This window comes from Phaethon lepturus, unplaced genomic scaffold (genome assembly GCF_000687285.1).
Source record: "Phaethon lepturus isolate BGI_N335 unplaced genomic scaffold, ASM68728v1 scaffold1640, whole genome shotgun sequence".
NCBI classification, from domain to species: domain Eukaryota; kingdom Metazoa; phylum Chordata; class Aves; order Phaethontiformes; family Phaethontidae; genus Phaethon; species Phaethon lepturus.
The window spans coordinates 5,934-21,882 of NW_010512377.1; the positions used below are offsets into that span (position 1 = coordinate 5,934).

At 40.1% G+C, this 15,949-nt stretch overlaps 1 protein-coding gene across 1 annotated transcript in view; it reads right to left on the reverse strand.

Moving 5' to 3' along the window:
- Positions 1 to 1,876: 1,876 nt before the first annotated feature.
- The window catches only part of NTNG1 (netrin G1), a gene marked incomplete at its 3' end in the record, with an annotated part of 91,956 nt that continues 77,883 nt past the window's right edge, over positions 1,877 to 15,949 (reverse strand). Inside the window, exon 3 of the mRNA XM_010286546.1 lies at positions 1,877 to 2,049. Coding sequence (XP_010284848.1) covers positions 1,877 to 2,049 — 173 coding nt within the window. The remainder of the gene's footprint in view (positions 2,050 to 15,949) is intronic.

The following is a 15,949-nucleotide window of genomic DNA, read 5'->3' on the forward strand; positions in this document are numbered from 1 at the left end:
TGCTTCTGATCACTGCTGAAGTCAGGATTTGAGGGTAAGTGGAGCATTTGTGAGCTCAAACAAGATTACATTTTCATGATGCTATCACAATAACAATAATAGTAGCAGTATTATTATTATTAAACAATCAAAAAGACTGCCTATTATTTATAAAAGGTTTTGATTTTTCATGGAACTGTATATCTAATGGAATTCAATAATGTCAAAAGTTGTTTTAACGAGCTTCACGCATCCTTTCGGTGGGTGCGAATTCCCGTGTTCCGGCTGGTGTGTGCTGAGCTGATTGGAAATGATGCAACTGATATAGCAAGCTGCATTTAGAAAGTTTTCATGTTCAAATATATCTTGTCCCTAGTTTAGATGATTGCTGGGGTAGCAACTGCATTATATATAGACATATATATGTATATATATAAAATTTTATGTATATGCATACATATGTATGTATGTGTGTATATGTATTTGTATAAAATATATATAAACAAAACCAACCTGGTAAATCTCACCATTTTTTTCTGAACATAGCTTTCAAGTATTAATTCTGTGAGCCACACTCACTTTTTATAACATGCAAAAAAATTAATACTCTTACAAAATGTTTTCCCCCCGCTTTTTGGAAGTTCCTTTTTTTCTGTTCAGTAATAATTTTATCGTAATTTCATGCCCCCACACTTCACGGTATGTTACTTGGTCTATAATGCTCACATTTAACTTGATAAAGTCCTGCTTCCTATGATACTATTTTTTGAGTTTTGATTCTTCACAGCTGCTGCTTTGAAGTCTTAGATAACATTCTGAGCACTGCACATTGCTCCTGGTTTTAAACTTTTCATTCAACTGCTCTACGTAGCTCTGTTTATCCCAAATAACTTTTCAGTAATTTCTTGTATTCTAATATTCTAAAATTAATGTTTTGCTTTTAATTAGGGCAAAACTGTGGACTCTTTTCTTAAAGAAGCTAGGAACTTCTGTCAAAATGTTTGATGATTTATCCTCATCTTCAATCCTTTCTTCAAAGGATTTGAGTCTGTTACTCAGTTCAGGAAGATTCTGAATCATTGTCTATTTCATACAAAGTGAAAAGAACTGATACACGACCTGTCTTCATGCCCTCTCCTTCAGCACCGTGTTCTTTTTTGACCCAGTCCTGTCCAGGACCAGGAAATGCAGCTGTCAATAACTTCCTTCAGATAATATGAAAATACACTGGAATAGTAAGTATGTGTGTTGTTGAATGGCTATTAGCTGGAAACAAGCAGATACAAAAACTCAGGTTTTGCCCTCGCTTACCCCCTTCAATACTTAAGAGTGATCTAAGAGGGTGCATGTGAATATGGACTGCAGGTCAACATCAAGTACAAACTTCCTTTACCCACCTTTAGATCTTTAGTTATTATTTGCAAAAAATTGTCTGAGATTTTTTAACTTTCTTAAATGGACAAAAAATGAGCAAGGACCTCATCTCACACATTGAACTGAGGTTGCTTTGAATCAAGGCAACAAGGATGTATGAATGGCGAGCTGAGGGCACCATGGCTGGAGCAGTACTGCAGATATTCCCACTGGTTTCTCTCCGCTGTGTATGCTTTTTATGTGAAGGGTGCTAATTTTTTCATCCCTTAGCCCCTTCTGTGCAGTGTCCAGGGATTCTTCCATGGATACAAACATGCAGTCCTCATGCAAGTTATTTACAACCATGTGAGAGCACAGATGCTGTATACTTAAAATATACACTTAGAATTTGACACCTGCTCAAATTATATGCACTGGGTCATAAAGAAATGACAAACTTTTGCCAGCATTACTCTTCCTTCAGAGTCACGATACAGGGAAGAATTCTAGTAATGAAATATCCTTATTATACGGAACTACTTACAGATATTAGCAGTGCCCTTAGGTATAGGCAGATAAGAACCAGCGCTCCACGGTCGGCCCTGGTAATTCTTCTTGCATTTTCCACAGTCTGGGCCGGTTGTGTTATGCTCACATTCACAAAGTAGTCGTTTGTTTTCTTCTTTACAGCCAGTAGCATGAAGGTTGCACTTACACCTATTTTTAAAAGGCAAAAATAAAAAAAAAAGTGGGATATTATTTAGAGATGAGTTTAAGTTCAGATTAAATCTTAGTAAAGCATGTCCCATGGCAATGGCTCTATTTCTGTGTGTTGTACCTGTATTATTGTTTTAGCACATTTTACAAGACAACACTCAAGTAGCATCTTGTAGTACCTTCAGCTCGCACAGGTCTAAAAGCAGTAACTTCACCAAGACTCCAAAACGCGAAATCTTTTCTTGTTTTCACTAATGCAGCTCCACTGAGATCAACTAAATGATTCATAATTTTCACTACAGACAGGTCTATAATCTTGCAAAAATTCAAGAGTTACTCAATACTCACAGGAACAAAAAAGCCCTCTGCTTATGTCCTTCGAGAGTCTGTCCCAAATTAAGACCCAAATTAGGCCCTGCGAGTCTGAGAAAACAGACTTCAATTAAATATCCTCTGCAATGCAACGCTTCAGTAGAAGGGAAGCTCAGTATAATGGTGTTTTGCTGTTCTTGTTTGGCAAGTACTGTCCTGCTCAGAAAGGAAAATTTTTTGCCTGCTTTAATTTTATATAGTTGTAGTTCTATACAACTGAAGGTTAGAGGAAATATCTTGGTAGGCGCATTTAGTTTTACTTAGGAAAGAATACCTAATCGAAACTTGTGACAAAATCATTAGATAAACCAGATTCTGCATCTGGTCTAACAATTGTATTTTCCTTAAATTCCGCTCTTCAAGAATGGGAAGCTAGTTTCATAAACAGTAAGGTATTGTCACCTCTTTCTGTCTCTTTCCAATAGATGTCAAAATTAGCTAAAATCTGTTTCTGTTTGGGGCTGGAGAGAAAACTAGTATTTAACGACCCTGTCTGTTTTCCTAATAATTGTGCATCAAGTGATTTAAAGGGTTCTCATGTGGGCATTTGTCACCTGTTCCATACAGTCACCAATAATTAGAGCAAAACAACACATGGAATGGCCAAGTGTAAATTAACAGCTGTCAAGCTGACTTCCATTTGGAAGGAGTATGACCTGAAGCAACTGGCCACATCCATATATATCCCCAGGGTAAAAAAAACTTGCAGTTGTCATAAGCGGTTGCTACAGAAAATCCACAAGAATCTGTAGTGCAGTAGATGGTGGAGCATCCTCCTCAATACTAGAAATGAGGCAGCTGAAACTGCTGTTATTTGAGCAATGCTCATTCTGAAGAAAAACAGGTTCAGCACCTTTTAAATTGAAATTACCAAAATGTATCGAATATGCTAGACAAAAGAAAGTGTGATTCATTTTTATATGATTTCCAAAATATTGATGCTTAAAGACTACATCAATTTAAAGTAAATTTTCAATGACTAGATACTGCAGAATGAAAGACGCCTGTCTGGATGTCAGTGGATGAGATATGCCTGTTCATGTAGAGATTGAAGATTTTGGCAAATGGCACTGCTATTAAGAAAAGTAATGGGCGGTTTTACTGTCCACAGGAATATGTAAATGGAAGACTCCCAAACAGGAGAGGTACACAGTAATGACAAGACCAAATGTTAGAGTCAGTCAGAGGAGAAAGAAGTAGGAGAGACTGTGGAGTCACTAGAATAAATGAGAGAGAGGAATCGACTGGATTTCTTTCAGGGGGAGATTTCTGTTTTGTTGGAGGGACTCATCAGTGTCAGAGGCAGCAAACTGGTCTAGACAGGAAGAAAAAGCCAGCTGATTGTGAGGAAAAGCTGTAGTTCCTAGGGCTCTGAAAGGGTGCTGCAGACTGGTAGGGGAACTGAGGTGGGGGAAAATAAATCTAGGTACATCTGCTAATTGGTGTCAATGTGCACAGCTCTTTTAATAAGCACCTGAAAGTAAAGAATGGTTGTGTAAGAAAACCTTGCGCAAAGTCTGTTTGCACTTCTTAGATGTTATACTTGTCATAAGTTCCCGAAGAGATAGACTGATTGTTCCTCAAGTTTGTTTGCATGGTTAAAAGCCTTGGGCAGACTCTGGCCTTCTCCATCCCCCTCTGCTTTTATCCAGTTCTGTCCCATGCCTCTTCATATATATACACAAAAGATATGCATATTTATATATGTATGGATGTATACATGCATACACAAACAAATCCCATAAATTCTCAAGCATACTGATTTCCTTTATTTCCCACATTCCCTAACTGCACTGTGATCCAGCTCTTCATAGGTTGCCTCCTCCTCTTCCTTATTTCCCAGGCAAGAGAGCATGGACAGCACAGAATAGCTCTGCTGCCTCTTCTGGTGCCCAGTGTTATAATCTCTTAGGGCAAGATTGCTGCAGAGGAAGGTCTTCTCAGCCCAGAGTTGTGGCATCGTGCCACGGTAGCTGTTCTGTGGTCCACACGGCAGGGCCCATGCAGTACAGCAGTGGCAGGGTTTCTGCAGAAGGCATCTTCTGTGTTTTAGCCACCAAGCTCTAACAGACGAAGGAAAACTACAGATTTTGGAGGTCTACATTTGTACCAAATATGAGCAGGTTTTCAGAAAAACAGGGAAATGCATTTTCTTGTGGAAGTAGTTGGGGGCCTTCTGTCAAATTTTAAAACCCTATTAACCCTATTAACTGCATTTTAAAGCGATCAGCCCTCACACAGACGTTCAGAACAAACACACACAAAACAGATAATGTAGGGACATCTTAGCCACTTAGCTTCCTAAATGGAGGAATTGCTAAATGGCTCTTCCTGCCCTAAACCAGTAGAATAATCACAGATTCATTAAATCAATGCCTCTCTGCAAATTAACTTATTTGGATGTTTTATGTGTGTTTTTGAAAGTCTTCCCAGCAGAATCCCCTAGAATGCTGCATCCTCCTTAAAAGAAAATTCCAAATAATACCATATTTAAGAGAAAGGAGAGCAAACTTTCTACTCCCCCCAATTAAAAAAAACAACCCCCACACACAAAAAAACCCCAAACCAGCTTGCCCCTCCCAACAGCAACAGGGAGAGAGGTGTAGCCTTCTAGGAGTATGATTGAAAGAGAATGAGAGAAAACAACAAAGTTGATCACTTCAAAAAATAAAGGACTGATCTAAAACCTTTGTGGGCAGAGAATAGATAATCAAAACCTAACACTAGCAACTGAGCAAAAAAAGAGCTGACAATGCTTGAATAATCCTAAAAAAACTCAGAATAATTCAAACAGCCATGTACAATTTCCAAGGAGAAAAAAGTAAGGAACAAATGTGGTCACTGTGGTTTTCTACAAGACTAGCTAAAGATCAAAGATTAAGATAAAAAAAATACATTTATATTAAAAATGTCAAATGTAGAGTTAATGAGAGCTAGTTAAAGTGGGCACAAAAAGAAATGTTTTCAAACACCCCCAAAACCACAAAAGGTCAGACAGTGCGTGGCAAAAAAGCATTACCTTTGCGACCTTAGTGTATAAGCAACATAAAAATTTGACTTAGTTTATGATTATCAGTGTTATACAAGTACCAAAAAAATCTGAAGAGATTAAACTGGAGTTCTTGTTGGTGGCAGTAACTATACATAGGGAGGAAAAGAGCAGAAGCGTAAGCAGAAAAAAGACATTCAGAGGATTGAACCACGGAGGCTCTGATTCTCCTCTCACTTGCACCAAATTTTTGATAAGGTCACTTCACAGATCTCTGAGAGATTAATCATGATTTCCACACCAAATCAAGGATGTAGCTGAACACTGAATGAGTGTAAAATGCAGACAGTGCTAAAACAAGCAAACTGGAAAGCAAACTGAACAGTTTGGAGGGTACCGTATCTGGGGAAAAAGAAGCCAATACTAAATTCTGTGCTGTATGTGGAGAGACATTTTTACTGAAACAGGGAAATAATATTTTGTATACTTCTGTTTTTTTAGGAAAGCTGCACTAGGAATTGGGCAGCCTGTCCCAGGGACCTCATCAGAGTGTATGTATGGACAATCTCAGAGACTTCTGCAAAGAAGATAAATGCCTGTTGTGCTTGAGGGACAGACTTCTCTGGATGAATGAGAGAGGTAAATGTGCGTAGCGGGGCTGAGAGATGACTAGAGTACAATAAAAAGCTACTTCTATTTTCCGGGATAAGCAGTAAGGAAAATTGCAATATTTAAGGTTACAGAAAGAAGGCTATTTAGGTAAAAGTACCATCCGGATGGACCACGAGAGAATCACCCTTGTGAAGAGAGATACTGGATTGTAAGCAGCGTGAATGAAAACAAACAGCAGATCCTGGACCACAGGCATTTCAGGTAACTGTGGATCAGCTGAGCACCACTGATCTGGTAAGCTGACTCGGGCTCCTATCAGATCACTGTCAGGATGTGGGTATCAGCTTCCTATGGAAGACTGCCCCAGTTCAGAGTCCTTCATCTGTCTCACCTCTTTTTTAAGGAAGATTGCCTTTCTTTTCTCCTCCAGAGGTAAGGAAGTATTTTGTTACCTTATGTGACTATTCACGACAATAAATTATTACTGAAAAATCCTAGGTACCATTTGTAATTTCTTTCAACACTTGCTTTGAGAGGTTGTTCCTAGCTGTTACTGCTTTAAATCTGAGACAGTAACAAAAGGCTTAGTTAGATTCACATACAAAGCACATTAAACACAAAATTTCATATAGCTCTTGTAGATGCTTCCATTAGAAGAATGCGGTCACTTTGGCTGCATGTATAAGAATGGAGAAGTTCTGAAAACCTAAAAACCTGCTTCCACATCCTATCTACTGAGTTCCAGATGACAGTATTTCACGCCTATATAGTTTCTTAAAGTCCAAAGAAAAAAGTCAAAGTGCTTTACGCGGCATTACATACACATGCCCAGAAATGCAATTACTGGGTAGCAGTGGGTGAGCTTGGCACGTCAAGCGGGTTTGCATGTGTACTGGGAAGGGATGATTGAGGGAGCTGTAGTAAGTGGAGCAGGTTTGAGAATACAGGTTAAGATATGGCAAATGTAAGAGGATGTATGCTGCAGCCTTTGCACTGCACGGGCAAACAGCCTAAGGGCAAAATCCCATGTAAGGATAAAGCAAACGTTAAGGGCAAAGTGCAGGTCTGAGGTACGGTATGTGCTCACCATAAACGGCACTGCTGAGGTCTGACGCTTTGAATGTCTTTACAAAGAGCGTCTGAAGTCCGTGATTATAAATAGGAACAACTCCATGAGCAATTAGGTTACATGCAGGGAGATGCAGGCCTTGAAACGGCTTTCTACCTGAAGGGAACAGTTGTTTGCCTGTTACATCCGGTGACAGTTTTTCCAGACTTTTTTTTATTGATCCTTGTGGGAGCGGCTCTGTCAGTGCTGAGCTTGTGGAAGTGAACGCCACACCCCCACAACACTTGTCTGCATTTGGAAACTTCCATCCTGTTATTTCCACGGCTCAGCTGATATCCATCTTTCCAGTTCAACCTGCAAGGACTCTTCCTGCTAAGCAGCCTGGCTACAGCACATGCAAGAACACACTTCCCTCCGACGTGCAAATTCAATTTTGAATCACTGGAGATTGATATTGCTGTCCAACGCTATAAGCTCTAATTGTGTGGGAGAACAAATTTGTTTTTCTGACCACTCATCTTTGACAGACTCATTATTTTGTCATAAAGCAACTGAAATGATATTTTTGGCAGTTATGTAAGGTGCAGGAAGCACTCTGGCGTGTTGAAGGAGCAGTGCTGTTGTAGTGGGAGCAGGAGCCCGGGGCACGCTGCGTTCCTCACAGACTCTATTTACATACAGACGACTGACATTAAAATGCTGTAAATATCACTACGGTAATCACTAATATTCATCACACGTGATAGAGGGCTGATGCTCTTGCATGTGCGTGCCAACCAATAGACTGGGGGTCACATGAGGGGATCATTTATGTTGAATAGATCATTCATGAGAAAGACAGACAAGACAAGCTCTTTGATACATTTTTAACGACTAGCCGTATGTTCCTCACTTAGATACATCTTTGGATCATTCTAGGTCATTGCCAAAGTTTAGAAAATCATCGTAAAACAAACTTGTAAGTCCTCTGCACAGGCTCTTCACTTTTACATGCCACGAGTCAGCTCTCTGCTCCCAGGTAAGCAAAGGCTGAACTTGCGGAGGAGTTGGCACGTTTGATCTTCATGTTACTGCTCTACAACATGGTGCACACACAATGTAAAATACCATCTCACACGGCATTCATTAGGCATTTTAAAACACTGTTAGCAATGTTAAGGAGCCTTAGTCAGCTCCCCAGTGCTAGAAACTACTTCCAGCACCTTGTTACAGTTGTCCTAAAGGACTTGTCTGTGTTTAGCATGACATCAAATGTGTTAAGGCTGTTATCTACATTATGCCTCTCAAGCTTACTAATGACCTTGAGGCAGCTTCACCAGTGAGATTTAGTTTTCTAACATAATGTAGACAAAGATGAAAATTCCATGTTGCAAATACATTTTAAGCGATACCTCAGCCATGAAGGAGGAAGAGATGTAGGTTGAGAAAGCAAAAGTTAAAATATAAGCGCCTTTAAAGTATACCATGAAATCTTTGGGATAAAACTAGCTTTGCCTCTGAAGTGTTAATTTTTCAGGTTTTACATCTTTTTTTAATTTATTTTATTTTTGACACTGTATGAGACAAATTCATCATAACTTGAGAAACTGTCTGTACAGGTACATGACAAAACTCTTGCACTATTGAATGTACAAGGTAAATATCATGAAAATACTTAGAAAAGTATTTTTCCTTTAAATCTCTCTAACAAGTGGAACATCTTTTCACAGAGGCTCACAGTCTCAGAAAAATCACGTCTGCTGAATATTATTCATTACATCATGGGATTTTGCCATGTCATGTCAAAACCCCCCAAAATATGCTGTTACTTATCCTAATTTCCAAAGCTTAGTAGATGTCTACACAGCTTTACTATTGAAGAAGATTTTGTGGGGATGAAAACAAGTATGAAGGACACCCTTATGAAGAAATAAAATGATTGCTGGCAAATTTATTTCTGCGAGGACGGAACTGACAGTGAGGACACACACGTAAAAGAGGTAACAAGATAATTACTGCAATCAAGGCTACCAGTACTCCCTGCAGGGACTACCTGTCTGAAGAAGTTCTGAGCTAAAAGGGTCAAAAAAATAAGGATAGTTGGCAATCAGAATGGCATGGGTTGCTGGCTGCAGATAGGTCTGCTGAACAGATGTTCCAGCTCACTTGAAGAAGAGTCAGTTCTGGTTTTTATTCAGTATTTTTTGAGTCATATCAATATCTCAAGTCCATGTTGCTGTATGGAATCCAACTCCAAAAAAGGCACTACATCTTTTTGTGGAAATTATGAATAAGATCCCTGTGGTCTGCTGGTAAAATGTAGCCAGTGTAGTGACAGTAATGAAATGTGATTCTTTTCTTTCATTTGTTTATTTCTGGATATGCATTTGGTCACCAGTCCTTTTCCCTGTCCCTTTCCCTCAATTTATCTAACACACCATAATCTCCCACGGAGAAAAAGATTCCTTTGTGGAACTGGGCTACATCAATAATAAAGGATAAAAAAATTCAATAATAACAAATATAACTTTGTATAGGTAGATATATTATTTTTTTTCATTTGCAAAGCAAGGACTAATGTTGGATCAGGTTTTTAAGCCTCTTAAATCTGTAAGTAGCTTTGCGGCTAGAAAAGAAGTTTAACCTGCGCTCAGTAATCCTGCTGCACCTTAGTACCTTAGAATCCAGAGATTTACAGAAGCCTCTTCAACTTTATTCTTTCCTGTTTAGTTTTCACTGCTAAATTTGGGAGGAAATTGAATTAGATTCCCACAGGCAGTATGGAAAATTGGGGAAAATAGCTTCTTATTCTCCCTCAGCTGAATATAATCTATCTAGTGGGGAGCTGCAAAACCCAGGCGCAGAGAGCATGTTTGCTTTGCCTTTTTAGTGGCCTACTTCCAAGCAGTTTGGAGAGCTTAAAATTAAAAAAGAAAATAAAGTCGAAAAGGGCAGCATAATTCCCTTTCCCCCAGGAGCGAGGACTTTCCAAGACTCACAGAAAGCATGCAGGGCATGGAATTGCCCACTGCTTGCACTAAGCCAGCCCAACAATAAGAGTACACAAGCGCTACATTAAAATATTAACATGTTTATAAGATTTATTGTGTTCATACGGTAGTAAACTTTTCTATATATTCTGATTATTTAAATGGGAATTAAATTTAACTGCCAAGTTAAATGCTGCTCAATATGAATTAGAACTACAGGATCACTACTGATAGATCTGTATCTTGACCTGTACCTGATTAGTATGTTGTCTGATAGATGCATACTGTCTTCCTTTTGTTAGCGGGGCAGGTCCTTTTGGCTTTGCTGCTCCTTTCCCCCTGCTCCTTTCAGACAGAGGGCCACAAGCAACCTTACCTTGCTAAATAAACTGTAAATGTTTCTGAAGTGCAGTAATTTACTAAATGACATCCTTCCAAAGAAACAAAAGCAACTGAAGATGTTTACAGGCTAGATCAGCAACACTCAGAACATAGAAAGGAGGCAGTAACCTATTAAACCTCTTAAAAATACCTCAGTTTTTAAGCATTTGAAACTGTTCTGATTTCTTGGCTAGATAAAAAGCGTTACAGACCAACAGATCTGAAAATGTTCATACTTACTTTAGTCTCTTAGGTCCAAAGTCTAAAAATAATCCAATGATGCTTATATCTAGTAAAACAGAACAGCTAATTCTGAGTCCGAGTTATTTCAGTTTACCACATTAAAAAATACCTATCCTTAATATGGAATACTTAGATACACCTAGCCAAGTGGAATGGCCAAATGCTTTTTCTAATTTTCATTTCACATTCTCTAAGTGTTAAAGCTGAAATAAATCTGTCTGAAAATATACCTGCTGTCAGCTGCTGTAGAGAACTAACTTCCATCCCCTTCCCAAGTAATCATTTTTGCCTTTTCTTCAAAAATATTACTTTTCATGGAAATGTGTCAATAAAGAGAGTGGCTATAAAACCTGCTAGAGTTTGCCAGCAGCATGTTCTGCAAATAATTTTGCCCATGAACACAGTTTGCCAGATTCTTAGCTGATGTAAATCCATCTGGCTCCACTAGAATCAATGAAATTATGTTAGTTCACGCTGTCTGAAATGTGGCCTAATTTGTTTCCAGCTTTCATTCATATTATCCCAGGCTTGGTGGCTGTATTTTTAGATAATGGCAGATAATCTTTTTATAATTTTAAATGGCAGGACTGAGATCTTGAACAAGCGTGGGATGGAAACTGGGCATCAGGGAAGGATAAGGAGCCCAGGTGTGATGTGCTTTTAGGGACACGACTGCTGAGAAGGTAGGATGCTGATATTTTACATTGTTTGCGTGCTCGTCTGTTTTGCTCTAATCTTTAACCTCAGAAAGGAAGCTTTTATTATCTACCTGAAGGATGCCAAAACTGGGGACCATGGCAGTCATGTCTCCCAGAGAGGAAGCAAAATATCTTGCTAAGATGAACAATGACGGTTTCGTGCAGTGCTACCAAATGATCATTTAACACCAGTGATTGCTTTGGTAGGTTCCCAGATTACCACTGAAGAATTGAGAAAAAGCAGCAGTTGTAAACTCTTAAGTATGTCAGTGTTACAATTAGTCCCTCTTTTCCCTTCTTTCCCACTAGAAATTTCCCTTTTTCTCACTGGAATCACTTGGTCTCACCTACTAAGCTGCTGTACTCCACGTAACAATCCACCTCTTGCATACCCTGATGGGATGGGAGACTGGGCAGCACATGTGTTGCAGAGGTACTACTACACAGTTTAGGTGTTCTGAGTTGTCATGATGTATCACATGTGTTTTAATTGGTTTGTTCTAAATATCAAGAAAAACTAGGAGAGGGTAGAAACCGGAACATCTCAGCTGCTTATGCTGTTATACATCAGAGAAAGAAAGGCTACTGGGACAAGAATGCAGCTCACTCTCTACCAGCTGGAATAATGCAATCTTGTTTGGCAGTACCTTGCCATTGTCTGTCTGATGGTGCAAAAAAGTTAAGGAGCCTGCTGGCTGAGATTTGGCTACTGCTCATTGCCATCAGGATACTAAGGAAGAAAAGGTTTTGTTATTTTAATTTTTTTGCTGCTGTCCAACGTCCTGCTTAGTCAGTCTTAGTTTGCCATCCATCCATTGGGCACTAAGTCATTATCAGCAAGTTAATACACGCCAACAAATACCCTAGACACACCTATTCTAATCACTATAATACCACCAGGCAGAATTTAACCCCTATATCACAGCAGTTGTAGAAGTCTGTATCACAACCTAGTGGTAGCTAGATCGTTAAGAATGTGACACACAAACCACAGATGAAAGGTGCAGCAATATGTCACTGCAAAGTTTCATAGCTTACAAATTTAAAAACAAAAGTTAAAAAGTCTTTAGGAGTCACTGTTTCTTCTCTCTTCTTTTTTCTCACAATACTAATGAATATTAGATTTCAAATTCCTGGCATTGTGTTAATGTGCATCATAACTTTTAAGTTTATTGAGAGACCAATATTTCTGGGTTTAATTTAATTAATAACAGTCTTACATCTGCTCAGCAGCAATCCCAAGAAAGCTGCTCTAAGATGCTAGCAATTACACCAAACTTCCTGTCTGTATTTGCAAGTAGTACTTCACAGTATCAGCTGCCAGCTGGTACCCTGAATTCTTTTTCCCAGCACAACACTGAAAAGGAACAATTTGTTGTGTGGGAGGTCTAAAATTGCGGTCATTAAATTACCATCCAAGTGGACATGCTTACAATACCATTCAAAAATGTTACTTAACTCTCTGCAATGGGAAAAATGTTATTCTCGCAGGCAGCGATAGCCCAAGTGAGCAGTTACAAATTTGTGTCCATGATTAATGTCGGACAGACGTGGCTGAAGCAGAAATATCTTTACTTCAAGCTTAGAGAAAGACTCAGGAGGTAGCACCTGTTGTGTCACAGCAGGGAATACAGTATTTTCATGAGCCATTGTCAGGGTAGCAACGTTTCTGCTCCGGGAGAAACAAGCAAGGTTAATTTCATACTGATTTCGATAACTTTTTGAGGACTGTAATAGAGAAAAGCGGCATAAAAATATCCATGGTACGCGCAGAATTTGACACCAGGGAAACCAGTTCTGTGAAGCGGTACATCTGCTGCTCTTTTCAAAAGATTTTAAAGCATTTCTGTTTAAGAGCCCGCCTATGGACTCGTTTAAAGACTCAAATGCGCCCCTAGCAGTTACTGCCGCAGGGGCGTATCTGTGGAAGAGCAGGGTACGGGCTGTAATGGGTCGCCTCTGAGGGAGAGAAAATATGCCTTGTGCTACTCCGCGCAGTACTCCTGGAGGAGCAGTCGGTGTAAGCCCTAACTCAGGGCAGAGGCATGCCACCGCCGCTGTCCTCGCTGGGCGTCCCTTTGCAGCCGGCGAGGGCTGGCCCCCCGTGCGGCTGCAGCGGCCATCAGGGCAGGATCCCTGCACACGGGCACCGAAGAGGTGCAGAATAGCTCACCCCACCTACATCTGCTCTTGGACCCCAGGTTTCACTTGAAACAAGTGAGACACCTCTGACAGCTTTAATGCAATGTATAGCTCGGTCCTGTTCCTGCTGCAGCCAGTAACAGCACAGGCCCTTCCGTCCTGTGTATCAGGATTTAGTGAAGTCCTGGTATCAGGATTTAGTGAAGAACCTTCTCCCCTGCTCATCCTCTGGCAGGCATCTGCTGTGACCAGCTCTGCTTTTAAGCCTTCTTCTAAACTTGTTAAGTTTATGTCTGTAGGTGAGAGGATTTTACACATCAAACAAAGCCCTGAGGAGACTTCCACCTCCCTTCCAACCAAACGCAGAGGCCAAGGAAAGAGTTGCTTCCAAGAAGGAAATGAGTCATGATTCAGAGAAAAGCAAATGCAAAGCAGAACCAGGGGGGCTGGTTCAACTCAACTCGTGGTGGCTGCTGGCTGGGCAGGCTCCTGCAGCGGCCGAGCCATGCGGGACGTGCCGAGGGAAGCAGAGTCAGAGCAAGGGGTAGGAGACAGCAGGAAAGCTTTGGACTATTGATCAGGAGACCCCACTTACTTCTCTTTGAAAACTGCCAGAAAGAAGTCAGACTGTTCTTCAAAGAGGAAAGGAATACTGAACATATCCTTGGAGTTGTTTTGCCACGTATTTTGGCCACATTTTTCTCCAGGTGTACCCACATACACACAACCAGCAATAAAGCACACATAAGGAACAAAGGCTGAGTTCTCGTTCTAGTTAGGTTCCGTTAGTAAATACAGTTCCACACAACCTAACAGTCTCTGAAAAGCCTAGGACTTAAGTGCTTTAAAAAGACATGTACTTCAAAATCAGATTTCCTTTCTTTTATCTGTCTTGTTTTGTAGGAGATGTAGGGGGGAAGGTAAAGAACTGATGATAAAAGCACACTTTAATTTTCCATATCACCATGAGATGTCTAGGCACTGACGGGACATTTAGGAAAACCACCTAAGGATAAGCGAGGGCACAGCAGAAATGTAACCAAGGCTGTTCTCTTTTGAGAATCCAGACGTGAAAACTTGTGGCGTATGATTTAGTGGCCTGTCCTCTTGGAAGATATTTTTAAATGATAAATAGGTAAAATATTTTTGAATTGTGAATACACGGCCCAGCCCAAAACTAACACTTGATTCTGAGAACTGGCTTAATACTCCTCTTTTCAGGCTTATACCTTGTTCCCCATCTGCACAGAGGCCGCTGCCCAAGAATCATCGCTGCAAGGGCTCTGAAGGGCACCGTTCTACACACGTAAGCTGTGCCCTGCTGTTCCCCAAATTGTTTTGCTGTTCTGCTGGTTATTGCCAATACTCCTTCTAGGCGTTACCTGAGTTTAAGGCCTTTGAATCACCTCTCTCCCTCTGCAGCGCTGCCACCGTTACCAGAAAGAGAGGAGCACGGGCAGGCTGCTGCGAGCGCGGTCGTCCCAGCCACCGCTCTCTGCCGGGTCCTGGGCGCGCCTCGCGTTGGTGCTCCTCACAAAGGCTACGGGGAAGAACGCGCTTGCTGCGAGGGCAGGTTAATTCATCTCTTTCTGAAAAATCACGTTGCTGAACTTCAACTTTAGGGATAATTATGAGGCAGGACGCAGCTATATTCTTTTCTGGAGGCATTAATGAATAAACGATCAAAGTCGAGGGTGCATAACAAACTGTTCAGAGCAAACGAAGCTGACGAAATATTTCAAAAGTGATTCTGTTCTGGTGTCTTCTTGCATTTCGTTAGGGTTGATTTTCAAAATGCATAGACCTTATGGCTCCATCTAAAATAATTGGGAATCGGTGGCTTCTTACTACCAAAACAGACACTCCAAATCCACTTTGAAACAAATGGATGGTTTTTTTTTGGATTCTCTTTTTTCCTTTTTCCCTTTTAGTTGTTCATCTCTATTGGAGGTCATAATTTGAAAGAGAAAAGTGAGAAAACCAAACGGAACATTTCTCAGTGTTTATCATACTAGCCTCAATTTTTTAACTTTTAAATTCCATACAATATAAGCTCCTTGTCACAGAATAATTCCCTCTGGAATTATTATGATAAGAATTATTTGCCAGTAGAGCTGTGCGAATAATTGATTTTTCAGTTCGCTGACTGAACTGAAAAAAAAACTGGGGGGGGAAATCATTTCTGTCAAATGAAACGTGTAGCTTTATTTTCAGGTTTTAAATCCCCCTTTAGAAATTATTTTTGACAACTTTTTGAACAAAAATGTTTCCAAAGGAAAAATCATGCCTTTTTCAAATTAAAAAAAAAAATTAGCCAAAAGTATTTATTAATGTGGGTTGAATTCTGAAGATACTTTTAGCCGTCCATGACAGACATTTCTTCTGTGAATAATTTATACTTAAAAAATACTAATCCTTTCTCCTG